Genomic DNA, 22,517 nt, shown 5'->3' with positions numbered 1-22,517 from the left:
GTATGTATTTCAACCATTCTGTGAATGATGTTGTAGTCTCTTGGATCATTCGCCAGCAACCGCATTGATAATATTTCGTGTTAAGATTGATGTACTTCATTATATAAACATTTGTTTTAAAGTCATTTTGTTGGCATGGAAAGTATAGTCTGGCTATTAAACCACTTAGCTTACCTAGTATTCCATTACTTCCAGGACAAACATTGAAGACATTTGTGTGGATTTTTTAGTGAGTGCTAGTTACCATTTTTAAAATGTTAGTTCACAACATCCACACAGTTATAATATATGTCATTTGGTTTAGATTCTTTATGGTGTGGCGTGTGACCCATATGCTTATAAAAATCACGTTTTGTTGTCGTGTTTAGAATTAAGGGTTTTCATTACAATGGTAAAAAAGGTCTCGTTTTGAAGTGGACGTGACTTCCACACCATAGGAAAAACTCAGACGTGTGACATTAATCGTTTAAAATCTCTTAAGGCCGCTTAAATGGTGCTTTCCTAAGTAGAAGACAAAGTCATCTTATCGGAAGAAATGTCAGTCTGTTTTTAAATTTAAACTTATATTATGATTGAGGGATAATGGAAAATGCATGTTGTACATAGAGTGGTGCTTATGCAAGCTTTTTGAGACAGCTTCAGCGAGAATTGCGCCTGTCTCTGGGTGTATTAGGAAGAGATTAGAGTTTAGAAGAAAAAGGGTCAGGGGGGAGAGCGATCAGAAATTATAGGAGGAAAAGAAAAGGAAAAATTCATTGCTTTTGTCAGCCTAAAGACTTGGATGTCTTTTGGTCAGGGGAAGCCAACGTAAAATGAAGATTAACGCTTATTATTGTCTGCTATGCAAAGTTTCTTTCAAGAGCAGGATTATTGTTTATCAAGTCTCGCCTATTGAAACCAAGTCATCAAAACAGTAAGTAAATAAACATTCATCATAAGAATGAAGTACACGGTTTTTTTACGGCTTATAGTTGCATCGGCAGTTTCATGCTAAAGATTTCTCACTGCGTTTGTTGGTTATAAATTGAATGAAATTCTGTCAGTCTTAATCCAAAAACTTCGTTGAATGAAGTCCTGTCGTCTTGTAACCAGCACAACAGCACTCTTCCAGTGAGAGCACTCTTCCAGTGAGAGCACTCTTCCAGTGAGAGCACTCTTCCAGTGAGAGGGAACTGGACTGTGAAAGAGATTGCTTGTGAAAGGTGGACTAGATAGCTACAAGAACTTAGTTTTATCAAATTTGAGAAAGCCGATTCGTACAGTTGCCTAAGTTAGTTTCAGTTGTGATTGAGTTGCATGAAGATTTTATTTCAGATCTATTTTCAACTGTTTTATTTGCAACTATAGCGTGTTTTCTCGTGCAGATTCAAATTCTTTTTTTAATATATAACGTTACACGTAATCCAGTGTGCGTATGTAATGTATAGTGCACTTGATAAATCAGTTTGTAAATATACTTATCCTTATCTCCTTTGAAAAACGCACCAGGAATTCCGAAACTTTGAAACTGTCGTGTTTTTGTTCCTTTGAACTTACTTGGTGGTTTGATGTGGGCGCAGCTTCTTTCGTTCTGTCTAGAAATTAACGACCTTTTTCTTTGCACATTTGCATCTTCACTGCTCTTCTTTCTATATCTCTACATCATTTGTAGAGAAGTGTTTCCACACACGTCGTAGTTCAGACACGTCTCTCCCTCCCAGACTAAAAAGAAACAGTCAACAGATTAAGTCAGCTGACGACAGTGATGGTACGACCCCTGTGCTATATGTGACGGCCGTGTAATATTGTTAAAATTTAATCTACCGCTCCGTCTGATGTTTCAAAGAACTCACATGTTATAAGAAAACTGAATGCATCATTAGACAGTGATGGTGAAGCAGTTTGTTTCTTGCCAGCAAATATTCTCTCTCTCTCTCTCTCTCTCTCTCTCTCTCTCTCTCTCTCTCTCTCTCTCTCTCTCTCTCTCTCTCCGGTTATGGTTTTCTTGTATTTACACTTTTCGTAACATTTTCCTGAATTTAGAACTTATATTCAAGGAACTAATTGTCTGTGATCTTTTTATTAGATTCTAAATAAATCGAACTTAAAGTACTTATTTTCATCGAAACGAGCGCATGCATAGTATTAAGCGTATTTAATATCTGCTCGTGCCTTGGCATATATTTTTCTCTCGTTCAACATATACATCCTTGTCATTTAGTGGCATATAATATATATATACTTCAATAATGCATGAAATGAGTTTATCATGAAATCACTTGCATTAAAGGACGAAGTTACTCGAATTAAAATTAAGCCAGTGTCACGCTGGCAAGGTCATCGGCCCTTTTCCTACAGTAAGTAAAGAAAATAGAGGAATAAAAGAGAAAGAGACTTTACGTGAATGAATTTTACCAAGGTTTTACCAAATTGGACGATGTAGTTTACGTGTTATGGTCATATTTCTGTCGAATGTCATTTTCATCCATCCACGAATATTAAGAGTATTATTATTATACAGGGAAACACTATCAGCGTAAACGAGTGCAGATATACAGATACACATGCACAGGCTTTGAGATCCGGGTTTGCATCTTGCCGTATGAAGTGGAACAGATGAATGCTTGCGGGAACTGACTTAATTCATACATGCTGCAGTTTAGTGAGGGCTAAGGCAAGGTACTGTTGCTGATTTGCGTAACTAAAAATGTTAGGCGTTTTAAATGACATTCTCTCTCTCTCTCTGCCTTTAGCAACCGCATGTGACTTGAGTCAAATCTTTGTGCTGCTCAAGATGGATTTTCTTTTATTTCTTTTTTTTTTAATTAACAGAGGGTTTCCAGCGCTGTCGGGTGTAGGATTCCCACATGTCGTTGTGTTTCATTATTTTCTTTCACTCTTTTTCTTAGTTCTCCATTCAGACCTTTGTTTTCATCTCGCTTGCTTTCTGGCCAGCTGGGGTTGAGTGAGGTGGTGTTGAACCTTTCGGGAATATTGCTGGGGTCCTTTTATGCTGCCTTCAAAGCCCCGCTGGAGACATTGGAAGGCCAAACTCCTCAGAGCTTATGAGTACTTTGAGGGGAAAGTCAAGTTTCATTTTCAACTTCTTACTGGTTCCTCCTAATTTTTTTGGTCAAAGCTTCCAAAATACTTGAGCAGATGTGTCGTACATCCTCTTCTATAGTTTCATGGTGCTCTCTCTCTCTCTCTCTCTCTCTCTCTCTCTGTGTGTGTGTGTGTGTGCATGCCTGTAAATCATTCTGTAATGGCTCCGTATTTTACATTTAAAAGATCATTTGTAATTCCACTGCAGTAGGCCCTATCACTTAGCTTCATACGGGACGTATGCTTTATATCGTGTTAATATATTATCTCTAAAATACTCAGTCTTTGAAGTCGTTGTGGGGTAGATAGTATACTTCCCCGGTTCCTGAATGGGTTTGGAGGTAAACCACCAGATGAGTTTTGCTTCTTTTATTTATTTATTTATTTATTTTTTGTATCCAAACCACCACAAAAGCACAAGTCTTGCATATTTGCTTCCAGGAAAGGTTATTTCTCCAACATCCGAATAGCACTTACTAAAGTTACTAAAACGGTGTCTGAAGTCTACACCTAAACTCATTTCTCATCTAAAACACTTGACATTTAAAACTTTAATCTGAACATCAGTAGTAAGCTTGTAATTTTCAAGAGTGAGATTTCGAGATATTGCTTCATTCCAAGCCATCCACCAGTCGACCCAGCTGTGAGTAGGCACCTTCATCAGGTGGTTTCAAGAAAAAGGCACGGGGCTAGCAGCCTCATCCTCAGAAACTGGCGCCCCTCCTTTAAAGGAGAAAAGGCATATGGTTAAAAATTATATATATTACGTATATATTTATTATGGTTATATCTTCTTAACTGATTAAACAATATTGTTTATAAGCAACAAAGCTAGATAAAAAAAGTTGGTCGACAGGAATATTTGCCAGTTTCAAATGTCGTTGAGAGAAGAAGAAAGATCGAGGCTAGCCTCTCTCATCTTTTTTCCTCTCTCTCTCTCTCTCTCCCTCATTTTTTTCAACACCAGGTTTTGGTTATGAACCTCGAAGCGATGGTGATCCGTTTATAGTCTTTTTGGTGTGTTTGAACAACTTGGGCCCTACCGATTTTATTGAGTTTTCTGGAGAGAGGGTTTGAAAGCATTTTTTTTTTATTACTTCTTTTCCTGGACGGACGACTTAACCTTAAATTTGTTTTTCATGGGTTAAGAAATATGATTAAACAGTGTGCGAAGCCCTTTTTCGTACCTTTATTACGAAGACTAGTTCTCATTTTTAAACAATTAAGAAAATCATTGTAAGCCGTCAAATAAACCTGATAAATTCCCTTTAGTAAAAAAAAAAAATTACTAAACGGTAAATTTGTAATTTTACGTTTTTAAATTTTTATGATAAGTGTTTTTGGTTACTTATATGTGAAAGCATAAAAAGGAAAATTCGTTTGTATTAAATTGCCCTCGAGTTACAGGCGTAAGTAAAAGAAGTCGTGGTGATAAAAATCTACGGGTTATAAACATAACACCACATTTTCCTTCTCTCACTGACAGTCGATGATATTCACGTATGCTTTTCAGTCAGCTGCCCTCTAGCAGGACCCCTGCCCTCTAGCTACTTTCATCTTCATTTTTTTTTACTGAAGGGAGTCAGACCTATATAGACCAGACAAAAAACTGCATGATACATTTGGATATTTGAATAGGATAGGAGGAGGTCCTATCTTAATGCCTCCATAATCTCGAAAGAGATCCTTTGTTCTTGTAAGATAAATATATTGAGATTTGAAGTTTCGAAGCGTACCTGTTTTTGTTGTTGATCCCGGTGTCGTTGTTTTTGGTTGGGTTGAAGCGTCTCTCTCTCTCTCTCTCTCTCTCTCTCTCTCTCTTCTCTCTCTCTCTCTCTCTCTCATTGTTATTTTTTATCTTTCCTGTTGCACTTGAGTAGGTGTCCTTTTAGACACGTGAATTAATCCTTCAAGATTATCTAACCTTATCAACTGGAAGTATCATCAGAACTGAAGATTTGGTCCTATAATGCTGAATGAAGATACGTTTAGCATTGAGGTTGAGAATTACAAGTAGTCTAATTATTACTATTTTTTTTTTTTACATTATTTTATCACTTTGACGAGAAAGATAATAGATGGTGTACATTTCTTACAAAACTGGTACTGGACGTGATGCATTTAGACTTTATTTGAACAATTGAAAGCCCCAGATGTTCAGTGTAAAACAACCGTTAATTGTTGCTTCCAGATTAACCAAAATGATTCTAATTTCGCCTGAACCCATCGTTCAGAGGATAAACTACTATTCTTTCAGCAGGCCACGAAGACCTAGCATTATTTGCAACAGGAACTATGAGTGTACTATCAAATTCAGTTAAAGCCAGCGAATGGTTTCAATAGATGCTTTTGAACGATGAAGTGACATAGTTTATAGACAGAGAAACAAGGACGGGATTTTGTTTACAACGGATGTAAGTTGGTATCTTGGAATTTTTCAGTATGAAAATTTGATAAACAAGATATCATCCGCCAATGGTCCAAGTCATAACTGCTAAAATCAGGAAACAGAAACCTACCACCACGAACAACTCTATCTAAAAGGGTAAATGTTTGGCAGAAGCAGACATCCACACGGAAGAACAGTACCCTAGTAAAGGAAGGACAAATTACCTAAAACAGGTAGCATTGATTTTATCACTTGTGAATATATGAGGCCTTACGAACAATGCCTTACTTCTCTGCAGCATTTACTGACATTTTCATGAGATGTTTCTCAAAAATTAAGATGTGAGTCCAAAGTTACATCTATAATAGTTAAAACTTCAGACTCTTAGCAATCTCATCCACCTGAAGGGGAGGATGGGGTAGAAAATCAGTACGAGATATACTAATCAATAGTGTTTTCGTTTTACTAGAGTTTATCCTCATACCCCGACGACTTCACCATTCTCTAACCTGCTCCATGTCATGGTTGAGACTAAGAGCAGCTTCATTACTATGTGGAGACATTACTACATCCAAAAGTTTTGCATCACCGGCATACTGAACAATCGTGTTTTCCAGGCCAACAACCAAATCACTTGTACACACTAAAAATAACAGTGGACCAAGCGCGCTACCATGTGGAATTCCATACACAATAGGTCTTGGTTCACTCAAGATCTCATCATCATCATCATCTCACTGCTGCCTACCTGTAAGGAAATCTTGAAATAATCGTAGAACATATTTACCCACTCCAAGATTCAGAAGTTTATATAAAAGTGCCTCATGATTTATGAAATTGAAACCAGTACTGATATCTTTTTCAATTACTCTGCACTCTAAACCCTTATGAAGGTTCTCTAGTAAATTGCATGTCAAATCTACAAGAGCATCGCAGCTGAACATTGCTTTTATACTGAGTTCCCTAAGGAAAATAATTCTGCTAAATGAGATATATCTAGTTTAGTTCCAAGCTATTTTGCTTCATCTGTCCTAATTTTTACTCATATGCATTTCAATTTGAGTTGCACATAGTGCTCATAAAACTTACTTGGGCAATAGGAGAGATGCGGTGAGGACACTTAGACTACAGCTTAGAATCTGAATCGTGTGGATAATTGCATTTCACAAGTGCAAGTGGGCAAACAAATATATATAAATATAATTATGCTATATATTTCATTATTTTCAGGAGTTTTTGCTGGTGAACTGCCCAGAGTCTGGTGGCAGCCAGGAACAGCCGTCCAAGAGGGTGATACGATACAGCTGCAATGTCAGGTAACACTCACATTGTACTGTATTGCCTTATGTAATGCTTATGTTCATGCAGAAGTAATTGAGGGATAGCCTACTCCTCGTATTAATTAGTTATTTGTTTCAATAATGCTGGAGAATCCATGGTATGCCAGTAGAGGGCAGTTTTCATAGTTTGGGATCACCCACAGTCAGTATATACATTTTTATCTGAGCAAGTTTTTCAAAGCAAAGAACATGGTTTTTTTTTTAAGATATTGAGGAAAGTTGAGTGCATGGTGAAAGTGATTTGAGTTAGGTAAATGTACAGGCCAACTAATTTTTTATGTCAGTATTTATTGATTTCTTTTCAATGAATAATTTGAAATAATGAGGAAAAGTTGAACAATTTTTGACAGAGAAAAATTACAATAAAAATGTATGACAAACCATTCATTCAAATTATAAGTGTTTATAAATGCTGTATTTCTATAATCTATTTTTTTAATGTTAAAAACTGACAGGAAATTAGGTCACGTGGCCAGCTCTTTCAACAAACAAAAATAAAATATGATTTATATGCATTCTTCTCTTTGGGTATCCTCAAGAAATGGCAATAACCTCTCCCATTTTGCCACTCAGAGAGGAAATGTTCACTCAGGTCCACGATGCTGGGATGCTTGGTCAGGCAGACATCACAAAATTTCTGCAGAAACCCAGCCATTAAAAAACCCATGTCTGTTATGGGCTATCCAATTCTAAGATGGCGCAAAGGAATTTCCATTGTTATCTATTTGTACAACCTTGAGATAGCTGACCTGTTAATTTTCAGCATCTTCAGTTTCCTTTGACATATAATATTAAGGAAAAAGTCCTTATGAGGCAGTTTAATGAAATTTTGAGTGCCCTTCAGAGTGGTGCTCATGTACTTCTAGACACCCATGGGTGTGTGATGTCAACCAGCAGAGGTCACCTACCTGTCCTCTATGGTTCAGTAAATAAACATAATCTAAAATCTATGAAATTAATGGGTGTTTCAGTTTAAAATTCAAAGTCTGGAGTGCACCCTGTGAAATAGTGTGAAAATTCAGTATTCCTTGAAAATTTTTGAAGCAAAATGAAAGAACTGATGGGCAAGTTACTGCGTCATTCAATACTGTATTTGGAAAAACTTCTCTAAAGTAATCCCAACTTTAGATTTAGAGCCACCATCATTTACAGGGATATGTTCATCTTGTGGGGTATGTTCTAAAATGACAGTGGGCAATTTTTCATCCAGTCCACTTAAAATATCTATAGTAGGTAATAATTGGTAATTACCTTGGAGGGATTGCCTAATGCTTTTGTGTCCTAGCATGACTGGTGAATAGATTAATCTTAGGAATAATGGATGTAACAATTTTGTGGGTGGTCTGTTTTAAGTAAAATGCCTTTCATTTCTGATTGCCATACTTAAAGAATTTTGGAGTCTAAGAAACCTAATTCTACTCTGAACCAGCAAATTATGGAAATTGAAATCTATAAGGAATCTCACTAGTATCCACCTTACATGCTTTCTGTAGGGAGTGACTTAAGACTGCCTTAGCAAGCTATCCAAATTACTATGTTGTGAACGTAATGAAAAGATTTTCAGTCAGTGCAGAGGCAGACATAAAAATTTTGCTTCCATAACTTTATTTCTTTAAGTAATCATCACCCCATGGACTAGAAGATAATACCTTTAAGAAATTCAAGTGAAAAAAAGTACATGATCAAATGTTACTCCAAAGCATTTAGTTGCTATCGCACAAGGAATTTTTATTCGCTTTATAAAAAGGTTTAGATTTGGAAGAACGTTGTACACGACGGAAGTGAATGATTACTGATTTTTCAGTCAAAAATTTAAAGCCACACTTTTCACCCCATGCAACCACTGTTAATTAGATGAAAGTCTTTCTTCCTATAGGAGTTGGTTTTCATACGCTCCCAAGAACTGTGGTTTCTTTTCAGTAACTTCGACTAGAAGAGGATACCATAAGGTTTCTCCTCAGAGTTGGGCCTCACCTCACCTTAATGAGACTGTTTGCAGAACTGGGTAATCTAAATGGTCTTCCCATTAGTTCTGTGTCTGCCAGGACATAAACTGGTTATCATTATGACTCTATAAAAATACATTCTTCCCACCAGATGTGCTAGATCCACTACCAATGCTTGTTTTCATATCTGTAACCTCATTGCATGAGATGTTAAAACTACTGTTCTTTCATGCAAGAGATAAAATTGCATGAAGCTTAAGCTGCAATTATTTCAACCCTAACGATATACTTCTCTCATCCCATGCGCTGTTAAAATGATATGTGTCCAGTCACATAAAAGGGAAGGACCTTTGGTTTTGTAGTTGTTTTTGTTTGAAAAAAAAAAATTATTCAATATTATTACACCTTGGATGTAAATTTAAATATTTTTGGGAGATGTCTCTGAAATATGTCTGACCATAAGGTGGACTGGCATCTTCTGCGGGTGACATGTTTTACTGCTTAACATGCTCAACCACACTTAATGTATTTATTGCATATTTTGAAATTCAGAATGACTGAATTTGTATTATGACCACAGCTTGACTTTGTCAAAAGTTAATACAGTATTCTCATGAGTTATCAGATGTTGGCAGTGAAATATTAAAGTACAGTTTATGTATATAATGTTGACGATAATTTGAAAACAGGGGAGAAAGGCTGAATTATCAGTTTTATAACTTAGAAAATGCCTCTCGCAATGTAAATAATCACATACTTCTTTTACAATAATTTATGTTGTTTTCTTTTTGCAATGTGAGATGTAAAATTTAATTGAATATTTCTTACTTTTTCATAAATTGACACCTAGGTGGCAGCAGATGTTGATGAACCTGCAATATGGCTAAAACTTGATCCTAGTGATCCCAACAGCCATGTCTTGTTAGCACATGGTGAGATGGTCATCATTGAAGATCCAAGATTCTCAGCATCACACATACCAGAAAGAAATACATACGTTGTGGAGGTATGAATTTCATTTATCTATTTTTGTTGCTATTAGAGTGTAAATGTTACGGCACAGAATGTTTCATCATACTGCTGTCTTAAATTTTAGGAATGAATTTTACAAGTACAGTAAATATCATGAGGAAACCAATTACACCTGAAAACATATTCCATAAAAAAATTCACCAGTGGAAGCATAGAAATATCTAGTGTATACCACTGCCATCACTGTGTGATGTGAATAAAGTATTTGTTAATGAAATGGAAATACTGTATTGTATTAATGACTGGTAAACTCATCACTCAAGTGAAAGCACAATAAGAGCATGAAATTCAAGACTTCAAAATAACCACAGTGGCACTTTTAAGTGAATAAGCTGTAATCAGTCTACACTGTATATTGCTACCAGCCACTTAGGAATTTATCCTGGCTCCCACATACTTGGCAAAATAACTTAAGTGGCTAGTGGCAGTATAGTTCATTTGTTTTAGCTTGTTTACTAACATGTCCCAGTGATTACAGTATTTTGAAGTCTTGACATTGGTGCTACTACTTACTTGAAATTCACTGTTGAATTATAGTCATTAATATTTCTATATAATAATGAACTACCAAATGGTTGGCGTATTAGTATGATGACAAAGTGATTTTGTCTCCACATAAATGATAATGAAGACAGTTATAAGAATTCATGCATAAAAGACAGTAGGAGAATACTTGAAACTGAGTTCTTTATTTATGTATTTACATGTAACTTTCTTTATACTGTATAACTACTGTATACTGTAACATGTTCAAAACTGTACAGTACTTTATTTTGTTTGTGTTGCTACACACACAAAATATGTAACTATAATGTACTGTATATGTTTTGTCTACATGCAAGTAATTAATAGAGTTGTCTTGTTTCCATCAAATAAACTTTTCAGCCACATTAAAAATATTTGAGTTTGTATCATTCTATTTATTTTGTGCATAGTATCTAGGTATTTGTATTCGTTCATCAATTTTTTCACTCTTATAATGAAGTCTTCAATTTCAGATCAGCTCAGTATCTGAGGATGATGCCGGGAGTTATCAGTGTCAGGTACCCATTATGACGGAGGAGGAAGAACTCAGGGTGGAAGCAGCACCTCCAGTAGTGGTAAGATGATATAGAATGGTATATATAAATATCTCGGGAGTCTAACTACAGCTTGACATATGGCCTGTTAATCCTTTATATGAAAATGAATGAACTGGATCTACATACAATGTGCATCATAGCAAGATGCTAGCATAAATCTAAACTTTGGTGTGAGCAGTCAGCTTGGGATCTTTTAAGTGATTCCTTAAGTGCCTTGGAAACAATAACCGTATGAGTTGAAGAATGTACAGTACTTCTGCTAAGAGTGCCAAGTCCTTGGGCTATCCATCACTGTTCAAACACAATTCATCTCTGTAGCCAGTCACAACATTCATGTGCAGATGGAGATACCTGACAATGCTCTTCAACAGTATGCATATCGCCCAAGAATACAGCATATATATTTGTGCTTAGCTGTGTGGATGTCACTAGTAAGGTAAAATTGGGTAACTCCTTATCCATTGCCATTTCTCCTTCTTTCTGAAGTACACCACTGACATACCAATATAAACAGCCCCTCCACCTTTGAACAATGAAGCAATTTTTGGGACACAGGCTATTGATGATTAATTCTGCTTAAACTCTGAGAAACCTTTATACATACTTGGATACTACCTTATTCAAGTATTTTGTCTTGAATAACTTTTTAAAAGTAATATTTTGTTTGTCACAAACCCAGCTTTAATCCAGGGTTCCTTTTCCCTAACTCAGCTGAGTGCAAAATGCATTATTTCAAGAGTAAAGCTAAAAGCTGCAGAAATGGGGCGAGTGTGTTTTAAACCCTTTTAGGGACAATACATCTGCATTTGGAATAACATAGGTATGCCTTTGAAATAGCAGAGGCTATATAAGATAGCTTATATTCACCAGAAGTAGCTTTATCATTTGCTTATTCAAGCTTCTGTTTACCAATGATTGTTACTTGGCCCTTGGATAGTGTATGACAGCTGAGGACTCCATTCACAATATTTTCCAACTTCTCTGACTCTGTCATGTATACCTAAATGGGAAGTATGCCCCTAACAGTTTGAAACTGGAAACTTACTACTATGAACTACCCATACACCATCACTCTCATATGTTTTACAGCAGTGAGGAGACTTTTGACCACTATCACTTTATTTTGCAAGAGTTTAATATTCAGGCTAATAACTGACCCCTCTATAAGAGCCTTTTTTTGATTGCCAAGATGTAACTGTAGGAACTTGAAGTGGTTCTGGAAACACTTTTCCTCAGGCTAGTTCCTCCATTGTGACACTGACTTTTTGATCGGTAGCTTTTGAAATTGACTTTTTGATCAGCAGCATGATACATCTTCAACTGTGTGGGAAAGAAATTAAGAGATGATCAGGCACCTAGGCAGTGAGGATCTTTCACAAAAGTATCAGCTTTAGTATTGCAATAAGTTACTTTATAGGAATACATACTTTGTTCCTATGAGAATGCACACCTTTGTCTAATATGGAATACCTTCAGCAGTAGCTGGTCCTGTTGTTGAGGCTTAGTAACAAGGCCGACAAGTGTAAACAGTAACCCTTTTTCTTTGGCTGGTTTGGTGTGCAAACAAACCTGAGTATGTTAGCCTCTCATCTTGGCTGCTGTTACTGAAGCTGATTTTTTCAGTATTGTCTTTTTTGAGTGGTTAATGATATTGGCTAGTATGTGGATTTTTATTGTGACTGGAATGATACAGTGGTACTAGAAAATTTTTCTTTCAGAATGAATGAATTGTAATGATGTCTTGGATGTGAATGAGTGCTATGTTTGTGTTGCCTGTGATGATCAATCCTCATTTAGTGTTCGGCTTGCAAGGTTAGGAATTCATGCCATCTTTCCACTGAGTTGAGTGTGTCCCTTGGCTGCCTGCCCAATGGAAGAAGTAAAGATTGAGGAAGAGGGCAAAGAAAGTTCTGTCAGTGTCTTCCGATTGCAACATACTGCCGGTATCATCCCTTCCATGCTCTGTGGCTCTCTGAACCCTACTTCTACTCCTGGAATGATGTTCACCTGTTCTCTCCTTTCTTGGTCTGAGGAGGGTATGTGAGAACCAGGCAATAATCAGTTGGCTTTCTCTGTGCACTTACTGTTGTTGGAGTGCCTGCCAACCCTATAGCTCCCGCTTTCTTATTGAACAGTCTCTGTTGGTGGCTTGACAATGGGAACCCCCCTTGTGGGAGTTCCATACATATACTTAACTCCTCCCCACCACAGATGCTTCTGTTCTCAGACACATGGAGGGATGGCTGCATCTGAGATCTGTGGCAGTTGTTTAGTAGGCAAAGTGGGCATTCTTCTATGGCTGGTGTTGTCAGAGGGGTATTTCTCCAGTTGGGGCCACTATTTAGCAGATTGTGGAATTTTAAGTTTTGTATACCTCTGCCAAGATAAGCAGTTGGGGGCTTCCACTCGGACCTTTCATGAGCCTTCCAGTTTAAGGGTAGGGACCTCTGCCTCAGTTGAGGTTACCATGCTCCTGAGGAGTCTTGGATGGTCTTCCCTGCCCTGCGAACCCAGGCCTCCAGAGTAGGATGAAGCACTTGTTGTTTATAGTCTCAACCAGAAGCCTTATGAGCCCATGAGGGAGGCTACAGACAGATATGTTATACTGAAGACTGTTTTTTGTTCAATATTGAGTTTGTGGACATTGCAATGAGTTTCGCACTGTCTGCTGACAGTCAAGAGGATTGTGTCCAGTATGAATTCCAAGTTGGGCTGGAACGATTTGACATCCATCATTTAGTGCAACTTTGGTAACATCCCCTTTGGTTTTGGGACCCATCTCATTTTTGTTCAATATTGAGTTTGTGGAGTAAACTCAAAACCAATGTGTTCCCAATGAGTTTTTTGATCTCCCTTGAAACACTGTGACAATCAAGTTGAGGTGCTGTTGTGTCCAGTATGAATTCCCTCCCTCTTTTGGTCGTCTTCCACTTGACAACCTACGGTCTCATTCTTGTTGATTGGGCTAGATGCAGGTTAGCTGGTTAACTACATAACAGGGGTTCCAGTCTCTAACAAAAGCCAGTCATTAGAGGTAACTTTGCATCTCTGTATAAAGGGTCTGAGTGATATAAAGCATATTTATCTTGGATTCTGCAATATTGGCCTACCTTCCAAGCTAGTCTTCCCTTCTCATATGGTAAACCTCAGGTCTCCTTTTTTTTTTCCTAGAGTAAGGTTGCAGACAAGCTATACGCTATAGCACAGGACCCTGTCATCCTTAAAATTAGATATGCCAGGATGGACAGGTGGTTGTTACAGGAGTCATTCTCCCTCTGCTCACATGTGTGACTTTAGCTGATATCTCTGGGTGGGAGATCAACATCAGTTCTCTCTGGATAGTACTTCCTGCTTAATGAGTGGCTATCCACATGAAATACAAAGGCTTTTACTCTTATAGGAAAAAAATGTAAATTTCGAAGAATTTGCATTTTTCAGACCCAAGACCTAATGTGCTCCTGTTGCCGAATGAAAAAGGACACTATATACCACTTATGGAGTTAATTGGTGCCCCCACCCCCTCACTCATCTGCTGCTTGTTTATTACTTTGTTACCAAGCTTCAGTGACCAGAGTAATTATTGCCAAAGGTATTCCATACAAAAGATTAGTTTTATACACCCAGGAAAAATATATTTTTAAACAATTTGTATTTTTGTAGGTATACAAACCAGAGCCTTTTATATAGAAGTCTCTTTCATCATAAGCTGGGGACCAGTTAAAAACTTCATAACAAGGTAGTTAACCAGGTGGTGAACAGATGGAGATATTGGGTGAGTGGGGGAGTATCTCTCATTAACCAACAGTCACCTTCACTTTTGCCACAGTCACAGGGAATGAGTGGGGCAGCTGAGGTGAAACGAAATATAAAAGACTCTGGTTTGTATATCAAGGAAAAGTACAAATTTTTATTCAGAATTTGCTATTTGTTCCTGCAGAAATACAGACCATCAACTTTCGTATAGGAGATTTCCTCTTTAGGTGGGAGGTCAATCCCTGTCAACAGACTGGAGTTGAAAGTCACCATGGAATTGCCATGATACCAGTTTCCATACAAGCAGGGAACACATGGCTCCTGTAAGCTTCCACCAGTCTGGCAAAATAGTTGACCAGAGTAGTAGGGCCTTGGGCCAGAGGGACCCTTCCAAAGCAAGAAGGGGTTACTCAAGTTAGGAATGTTTCTGAGAACCATGAAACCTTTCATAAGAGGCTTTATGTCAGAAGATAGCTTAGTTCTGCCCATTACAAGTAGTTTAGTTCTGCCCATTACAAGTAAAGAATTCAGAACTAAACTCTGCTGTGCCTCCTTTCCCCCTTGTTATAGGAGAGTGAGCAAGGACAGCGCTTCCTGATCCCAGATAAGGAATGGATACCAAAAGTGTATTCACCTGTAACTCATCCAACTCTTGCAAAGATTGAGGCCCAAACTCTGTTTATAAGAATATAAAGGGAAGGGAATCCAATCATTCCACTTTCACAACTTCCGGACAAACACTGGATGAAATACTGACCCTGTCTGGATCTGGAGCTCGGGTGATTATGCAACTTGTTAGGCAACCACCAGAGGTTCCAAGGAAAAGGTGGCTAGAGATTTGTGGGTGATATCCCTCAGGCAGAATGAAGTAAAGGTAGTCGGGCAATGCTAGACATTTGCCCTCATTACCTGGAAAACTGAAAAGTTCTTTTGAAAAGAAAGGGATGGACTTGTGCCATGAAGTTGCAGGGAGTGTGCTGCTTGATGGTATTAGCGAACACATGGCTAGCACAGAAGGGTGGGCCATAGGGGCAGCTGTCTTCTTGTCTCACCCAGAAGACAGCAGATCAGGATACCACTTGGCATGGCATATACCCAACAAGGAGCCACTAGTGTCATTGGAGAAGTTTGAAAGGTGGAAAAACATACATGCCCAGGTTGTCCAAGGGTTGTTGGAAAGCATCTTCTATCACTGCACAGGGAACTGGAGAACAGAAGACAGGAAGCTCTCTGTTCAGTCTGGTTGCGAAAAAGTTGAGTATAGGAGACCCCTGTAGCTTGAACAACTTCTCCACTACTGAGGGTGTAGGGACCAATTCTGTCCCCACTACCTGACCCTGGCAGCTGAGTTGATCTGCAATTGAATTTTTCCTCCCTGGAATGTATCTTGCAGATAACTGCCAACTTACGTATTTACACTGCCAACTGACACGATGGGAGACAACATCCTCTCATATTTGTTGACGTATGACACGGCAGCTATGGTATCACTCATTGACACCTCACAGTACCGAGTGACCTGACAACTGCTTCTGAAATGCTTGCAATGCTTATCACACTGACTGCATTTCTGGGATGATGTGCAGATGAGGTGGATCCTTTGGCTGCACACCTGAAAACCTTCCTCTCAGATGTGAGCCTTAACCCCTCCTTTGATGCATCTGAAACAGCATTTCCAAAGGAAGAGTTCAGCAGAACTCCTGTTACAAGGTTCTGTCATCTGCCGACCATGCAAAGACATTCCTTACCTCCCATCTCAGAAAAAACAGGAAGGAGGATCCCAAGAAGCACTCCAGTATTACCTCAGTTGTCATTGAAGCAAGCACATAAGGCATCACCCATGAGGCACTATTTTCCCCAAGGACAACAGATGACCTAGGACCATCTGCCAAAGCCAGGCTGGTTGTTCCTGCTGAGACAGGAACTGTGCCATTATCTCCTTGAGCTTGCTCACACGAGAGTCTGGGGGGTAGGGTCTCCCCACTGTCAAGTCCATGAGCATGCCCAAGTACTTTGACTACTGCTTGGGCTCAAGCTCAAACTTCTTCCAGTTTATCACAACCCCAACTTCTGACAGAACTGTGGTAAACAATCTCTATCTTGTAGGAGTCGCACCCTCGAGGATGCCAGGGCCAGCCAGTCATCTAGATATCACAGAAAACAAATACCTACCAAATAAGCCAAAGTCATCACCAAGGTGAATACCTGGGTAAACACCTGAGAGGCCATTGTCAATCCAAAGCATAAAACTTTGAACTGGTAAACGATCCCACTACAGAACTCTGATGAATGGGTACTTGAAAGTACACATCCTTTAGATCTATTAAAGCATGAAGTCACCCTCTCTGATGGATTCAGACACCTTCTATACTGTTTCCAGCTTGAACCTAGTCTGTAATACAAACTCATTTGGGGAAGGAGAAGTTGATAAATGATTGCCAACCTCCTGTCTCTAAATGATTGCCAACCTCCTGTCTCTTATCCACCATGAAAATGTGGCTGTACAACCCTCGAGACCAGTTCTCTACAACTTCTGTGGCACCTTCCTCCATTTCCACATCTGCAATCCTGGACGGTACATTCAGAAGTTGTTCAGTGTATCAAAGGTAGGATGAATGTCCTTGAACAGATTCCTGTACCTTTACCAAAGGACGGATACTACCCAATGGCAAGACAGGCAACCTCCTTCCTTCTTCCCCTTTTCTCAGCACTGCCAGAGGGAGGTGGACAAAAGGGCTGAGAAGACTCTCTGCCCTTCTTAAAGGTCTGGGTTTTGAAGGAACAAGCTTCCTAGCTAACCCAGACATGGAAGGCTTCGCCAGACTCACTGATGTGAACAAGACTTCAAGGCAGCTAGGGTGATCAGAGTTTTAGGGCTCCACCACTCTGATCCAATGTTGCTTCCACCAGCAAGAAGACACAGGACCTAGCTGAGTGACTGTTCTGACTGACCTGGCTGCCTCTTAGCTCAGATACTTGATCATAACTGAGAACGAAAGCACAGGGAAGAACAATCCCACACCACTTTTCCTGCTGCCCTCCTGGCTGTGTGGTAAATCGCAAGAGGTGGAAGAAGTCACGGGGGAATTCTGCCTAGAGTAGAATTGCTCTACGTGCACATGATCCAGAGAACACGAATGTTGTGAGCATGGGGAAGGTGCAGGTTTCCTCCTAGACCCTCCTGAAGAAGGCCAAGAAGGAAAATCTAGCCCGCTGCAAGCGTTGGACCAATCTGTGAACCGAATGAGAGCCAAGTGAGTGGGTTCTGGGTTGCAAATACCCATCTCTGTGACCCAAGGGGGCTGCAGTGAGAAGGGCTGTCTTGCATGCATGCCTTTCCATGGTCATGCAACCATGATCAAGCAGAGCAAGCAAGATGAGCAGCCTTACCCTGGTGCCAACCAAAGTGCTCAGGGTGGGACAAGGCTGGAGTGGGCTGTGAGTCTGAGTGAACTAGTGCTGCACTCTGTCAGGTGGAACTGTAACCTGGTGACTGAGCACCTTCGCTGCCCCGAGGGTGGGAGCAGTGCATGGAAGGAATCCAACTACTTGCATGAGTCCTTGACTTCCTTTTCTTTCTCTTCCACTGGAGCAGAAAGGTGGCAGGGGCAGGGGGGGGGGATTAGGAAGAAGGAACTAGATTGGATTAGTTCTCCACCCCACCCTGGAAGCTGGTGAATACTATTTGTTCTTCCTGCTCTTCCCAAACCCATCCTCAAAGGAGAGTCCCAAATTGCATATTCCTTGCAAGGAGAAGTCCTTAGAGCAGGCCCTCCCCCTGCAAGAAGCACATACTGTACAGTATGAGGATCCATCGCTTTGGGGACATGAACCACCCACAAGGGTGACCATGTCTCTCGCAGCAGCATATTTCTTTTTTTTTTTATCCATGCTGAGTTGCATAATACTAATCAACCTCATGAGCTTTCAACCAGTCAGGCAGGAGGGCAGCAGCACATCCATCTCACATTGCAGCCAAAAGAAAAGTGAAGGTGACTGTCAGTGATTCAGGAATACTCCCCACTCACCTCCCATCTCCACCTGTTAACTACCTGGTTAACTAGTTTGTAAGCAAGCTTCTGACTGGTTTCCAGCTCGTGCTGAAAGATGCTCCTATATAAAAGGTGATGGTTTGTATTCCCATAAGAAAAGATGCAGATTATCTTTAAGTTACTATGTTTTGCAATTTTCTTTTGTTGTACAGATATATGTATAGTTAAGGGTAACAAAATCACATGAATATATATGGTATATACTTAGAAATCTCTGTCCGCATTGTGGCTTTGTCACCACAAATGGATCATGAGTGGAGAAGACTTTCAACTTGGCTTTGAGTAATTTTTTGCTCTAAAAGTTGAAAGTAATACACTGCTAAAATGTTATGGTTAATGTACACACTTTTCTTTACAGGTGACTCTTCTGACAGATCCTAGTGAAAAATCCTCTGGAAATTCAAGTTACCTGTACAGCAATTTTAGAGTATTTTTGTTGATCCTTTGTCTCATGGTAACACTAGCCAGATAAAATATATTTTTAATGTAGTTTAAGGATTTAAAGCTACTTAAGGGTTATTTTGTGATATCCAAAATTTTCTTCATCATTCATATATTAATGCTTTATTACAGTTTCATTAATATGCTGTATATATTTATCATTGTATGACAGTCTATTTCACATGTATTCTTTTTTTCATAATAAGAACTAAAACTTAATATACATGAGGTAATATTTCGTAATTTATTGTATCCAGTCAAATAAGTGGATTATGATGATAGAAGGAGATCTTATATAAAAAAACACAAGAATTATGACTCGATTACACAATTTTCCAAAACTAGGAAATAAGTTTGTCTGTTGTTTCAAGATAAATTGGATGCTACTGCAAGAGTAAATCCATTTTCTTAAATTTTGTTTCATTCATTTATTAAATATTTTATATTTATTTTCAGTGGAGGTGAAACATTTTGTTTGCATGTATGTTGAGCTTTAACAGACTTGATTCTTCCTACTTCATAGATGGACAGTATATGCAAAATGGGAATTTTGTGAATAGCGAGGTCTACAGTATATATTCGTTTAATGAATCCCTTTGTATAGTCCCTTTATGTAACATTGCTTTATTCACCTGATGTATACAAGTTTCTTCAGAAATTCATGTGTACAGTACATGGATGTGTATGTCAAGAAGCAAAAATCAATGTTTTACACATTAAATTTTCTATTCAGAAATGCATCATTTAAAAGAGGTCTGTTTTTGCCCTTAGCTGGAACTCTTCCCTGTAGTCACTGTTTCAAGTCAACATTAGCAGTAAATGTGCATTTGTAATAAAAAAAAAAAAAACTTATACAGTATAGTGAAATATATCTTTTTTTTTTCTTTTTATCTAACATGATTTTTGCTTGAAGTGTGGTTTGTTCCTACGAGAAAACAAATTTTCGTCTTTCGTATGGATAGCCTTTCGGGTGAAAGCTGATTCGAAGCTTGGTAACGATAGTTGAGTGGGAGCAGCAAGTTGGGCAGTGTCACTTTCTTGAGTGGGAGCAGCAAGTTGGGCAGTGTCACTTTCTTTGGCTGGCTTACTAACTGAGTGCACTCTCCACCATTACTACTGTTGAATATTTCTATGGTTTCTATGTTTTGAGTAGTTGATATTTGTAGAATACTCTTAGTGTGGTTGTGCCTGGAATGATGGTGCCTTATAATTCTTCTTCTCATGAGAATGTTCAGCATACAGTAGGTGTCATGGACATGATCAACTTTGTGTGCAGTTCATGTCTGCCTGTATCACTGACTTTCATTCTTTGTGTTCACCTTTCAGCTGTGTTGAAATGCATCTTACTCAACTGTTCAGTGTAAGAAATATTTGTTCCTAGATGTATGCAAACCCTCAGTCTTTACATTAGGGATTTACTTTCAGTGCAAGCTGGAGTCGGCCATTTAACTCACAAGGTGGATATTGGTAGTTGACTACTGAAGGAAGGGGAGGAATTCCTTATATCCAGTTGGTAGGCATTCACTTTACTTTTTAGCTGCGTTTGAGACAGATGTCTCTTCCGGTGCTTGCTGTTCGACTGAATTCTTTTTTATTTTCGTTTTTTAATATAACTTGTTTTGAGGTATTTTGCCTATTTTGAAATAATGCAACAAGTTCTTCTGTTACATTTTGTTATTTTCACTCTTTCCTGCTGCGTAGTTATTCCTACACAGTTATGCTACATTGTTTTTTTCAACTCGTTTTAGCCTACAACCCTTTCTCTTTAATTCCCTCAGACAATAAAATATACAATTCACAATAATGATAATTTGTGTTCGGCCGACCCTAGGTCGAATGTGAAGGCACTGCAGAAACCGGGATGTTCGTTACAGAGAACGCGTTGAGTGGGGACTTTACAATACTCCCCCCCCCAAAAAAACGTAGGTAACGTCTGATCAAAGCAGGTATCTGCTGGGGCGACGAAGGGGGCCCCACTTTCTCGATGTCAACTGGAGGGGGTGGTCGCCTTCCCCTGCGCCCTCTGGAGCGGTGTGTTGGGGTGCCTCCGTCTGGTTTCTTGGTTTTCCGGGGATGCCCACAACATTTTCCTGCGCATGGGGCTGGCCAAGGGGTTGCTATATCCTGCAGGAAGCTTTGGGAACCGCCCCCGACGTCCTCCTCCAGGACTGCGGGCTTGTGGTGGTCTATTGATATCCAGTCTTCCCTTCCGTGGATGGCTACCCGGAATGCCTTTTTGTCCCTTTTGAGCACAAGGAAAGGTCCTCTGTAGGCCCTGGTTAAGGATGGTCGCATGGCTTCGTCACTGACGAAGATGTGGGTGGCGGAGGACAGACCGGGAGGCATGAAGGGGGACGTCCTGTTGGTGTATGTCCTCTGGCAGGGGGCAAACTTCCCAACCCTGTCACGGAGCTTTTGTGTTGCTATGTTGTCCCTGTCTCTGCGACGAGTTCCCCTGGGACTACCAGGGTCTCCCCATAGACTTTTTCTGCTGAGGAGGGGTCACCGTTGGCTTTGGGGGCAGTTCTCAATCCAAGGAGGACCCAGGGCAGCTGGTACTTCCAATTCTCGGAGGTGCAACAAGCCATGAGGGACGCCTTCAGGGACCTGTGAAACCTTTCCACCATTCCGCTGGCTGCGGGGTTGTAGGCGGTGGTGCTGTGATGAGTGGTCCCCAGCAGGCGTGCCAGGGCGGTTCACAGCTCGGATAGGAAAGCAGGACCTCTGTCTGTTGTTATGTGGTCCAGGACACCGAACTGGCTGATCCAGCTGGAGAGGAGGGCTTCTTCCATGGGTGTAGCTTCGGGCCATCTGGTGGAGTGGTCGACTACTGTGAGAAGGTATCTTGCTCCTCCTGATGGGGGAAGAGGACCCACCACATCGATGTGGATGTGCCCGAAACCTCTCTTCGGCTGGGGAAAATTGCCCACCCCAGCCTCAGTGTGCTGCCCTACTTTGCTGGTCTGACACTGCATACATTGCCTTGCCCAGGCCGTCGCGTCCTTCCGTATGCCATGCCAGACGAACTTCTCCGTCAGTAGCCTGGCTGTCGTCCTTCTGGAGGGGTGGGATAGGCCATGGATGACGTCAAAGACCAGCCGACGTCGGGAGGCATGCACCAGGGGCGGAGACAGCCAGTGCTCACGTCGCTCAGCAGTGTTGACCCTCCAGGGCCGAGGGGCACGTCCTCCCACTTCAGTGACGTGACGGCTGTGCGGTAGGCTGGGGTCTCTGGGTTGGCGGCCTGTTGGCAGGCGAGGTCCTCGTAGTCGATCCCAAGCTGCACTGCACTGCACTGCACTGCCGGGGAAGTATTTGATGGTGCAGGTGAACTCCGTGAGGTTCCGCTGCTGCCTAGAGGACCATGTGTCCCCCAGCTTCATGAAGGCATGGACCAG

The 22,517-nt window shown here is 40.1% G+C and overlaps 1 protein-coding gene across 7 annotated transcripts in view; it reads left to right on the top strand.

Annotated features, from left to right (window-relative positions):
- LOC136829897 (lachesin-like) overlaps nt 1–19,869 on the top strand; it is a 196,656-nt gene extending 176,787 nt beyond the window's left edge. For all 7 annotated transcript variants that reach the window (XM_067089055.1, XM_067089076.1, XM_067089065.1 and 4 more), the window contains exons 3-6: nt 6,704–6,789; nt 9,610–9,765; nt 10,790–10,891; nt 19,037–19,869. In XM_067089055.1, coding sequence (XP_066945156.1) covers nt 6,704–6,789; nt 9,610–9,765; nt 10,790–10,891; nt 19,037–19,150 — 458 coding nt within the window. In that variant the 3' untranslated portion in view covers nt 19,151–19,869. The remainder of the gene's footprint in view (nt 1–6,703; nt 6,790–9,609; nt 9,766–10,789; nt 10,892–19,036) is intronic.
- Nucleotides 19,870–22,517: the final 2,648 nt, after the last annotated feature.

Source organism: Macrobrachium rosenbergii, chromosome 4 (assembly GCF_040412425.1).
Source record: "Macrobrachium rosenbergii isolate ZJJX-2024 chromosome 4, ASM4041242v1, whole genome shotgun sequence".
NCBI lineage: Eukaryota > Metazoa > Arthropoda > Malacostraca > Decapoda > Palaemonidae > Macrobrachium > Macrobrachium rosenbergii.
The sequence above is the reverse complement of the archived record's forward strand: the minus strand, read 5'-3'. Positions and strand labels throughout refer to the sequence as shown.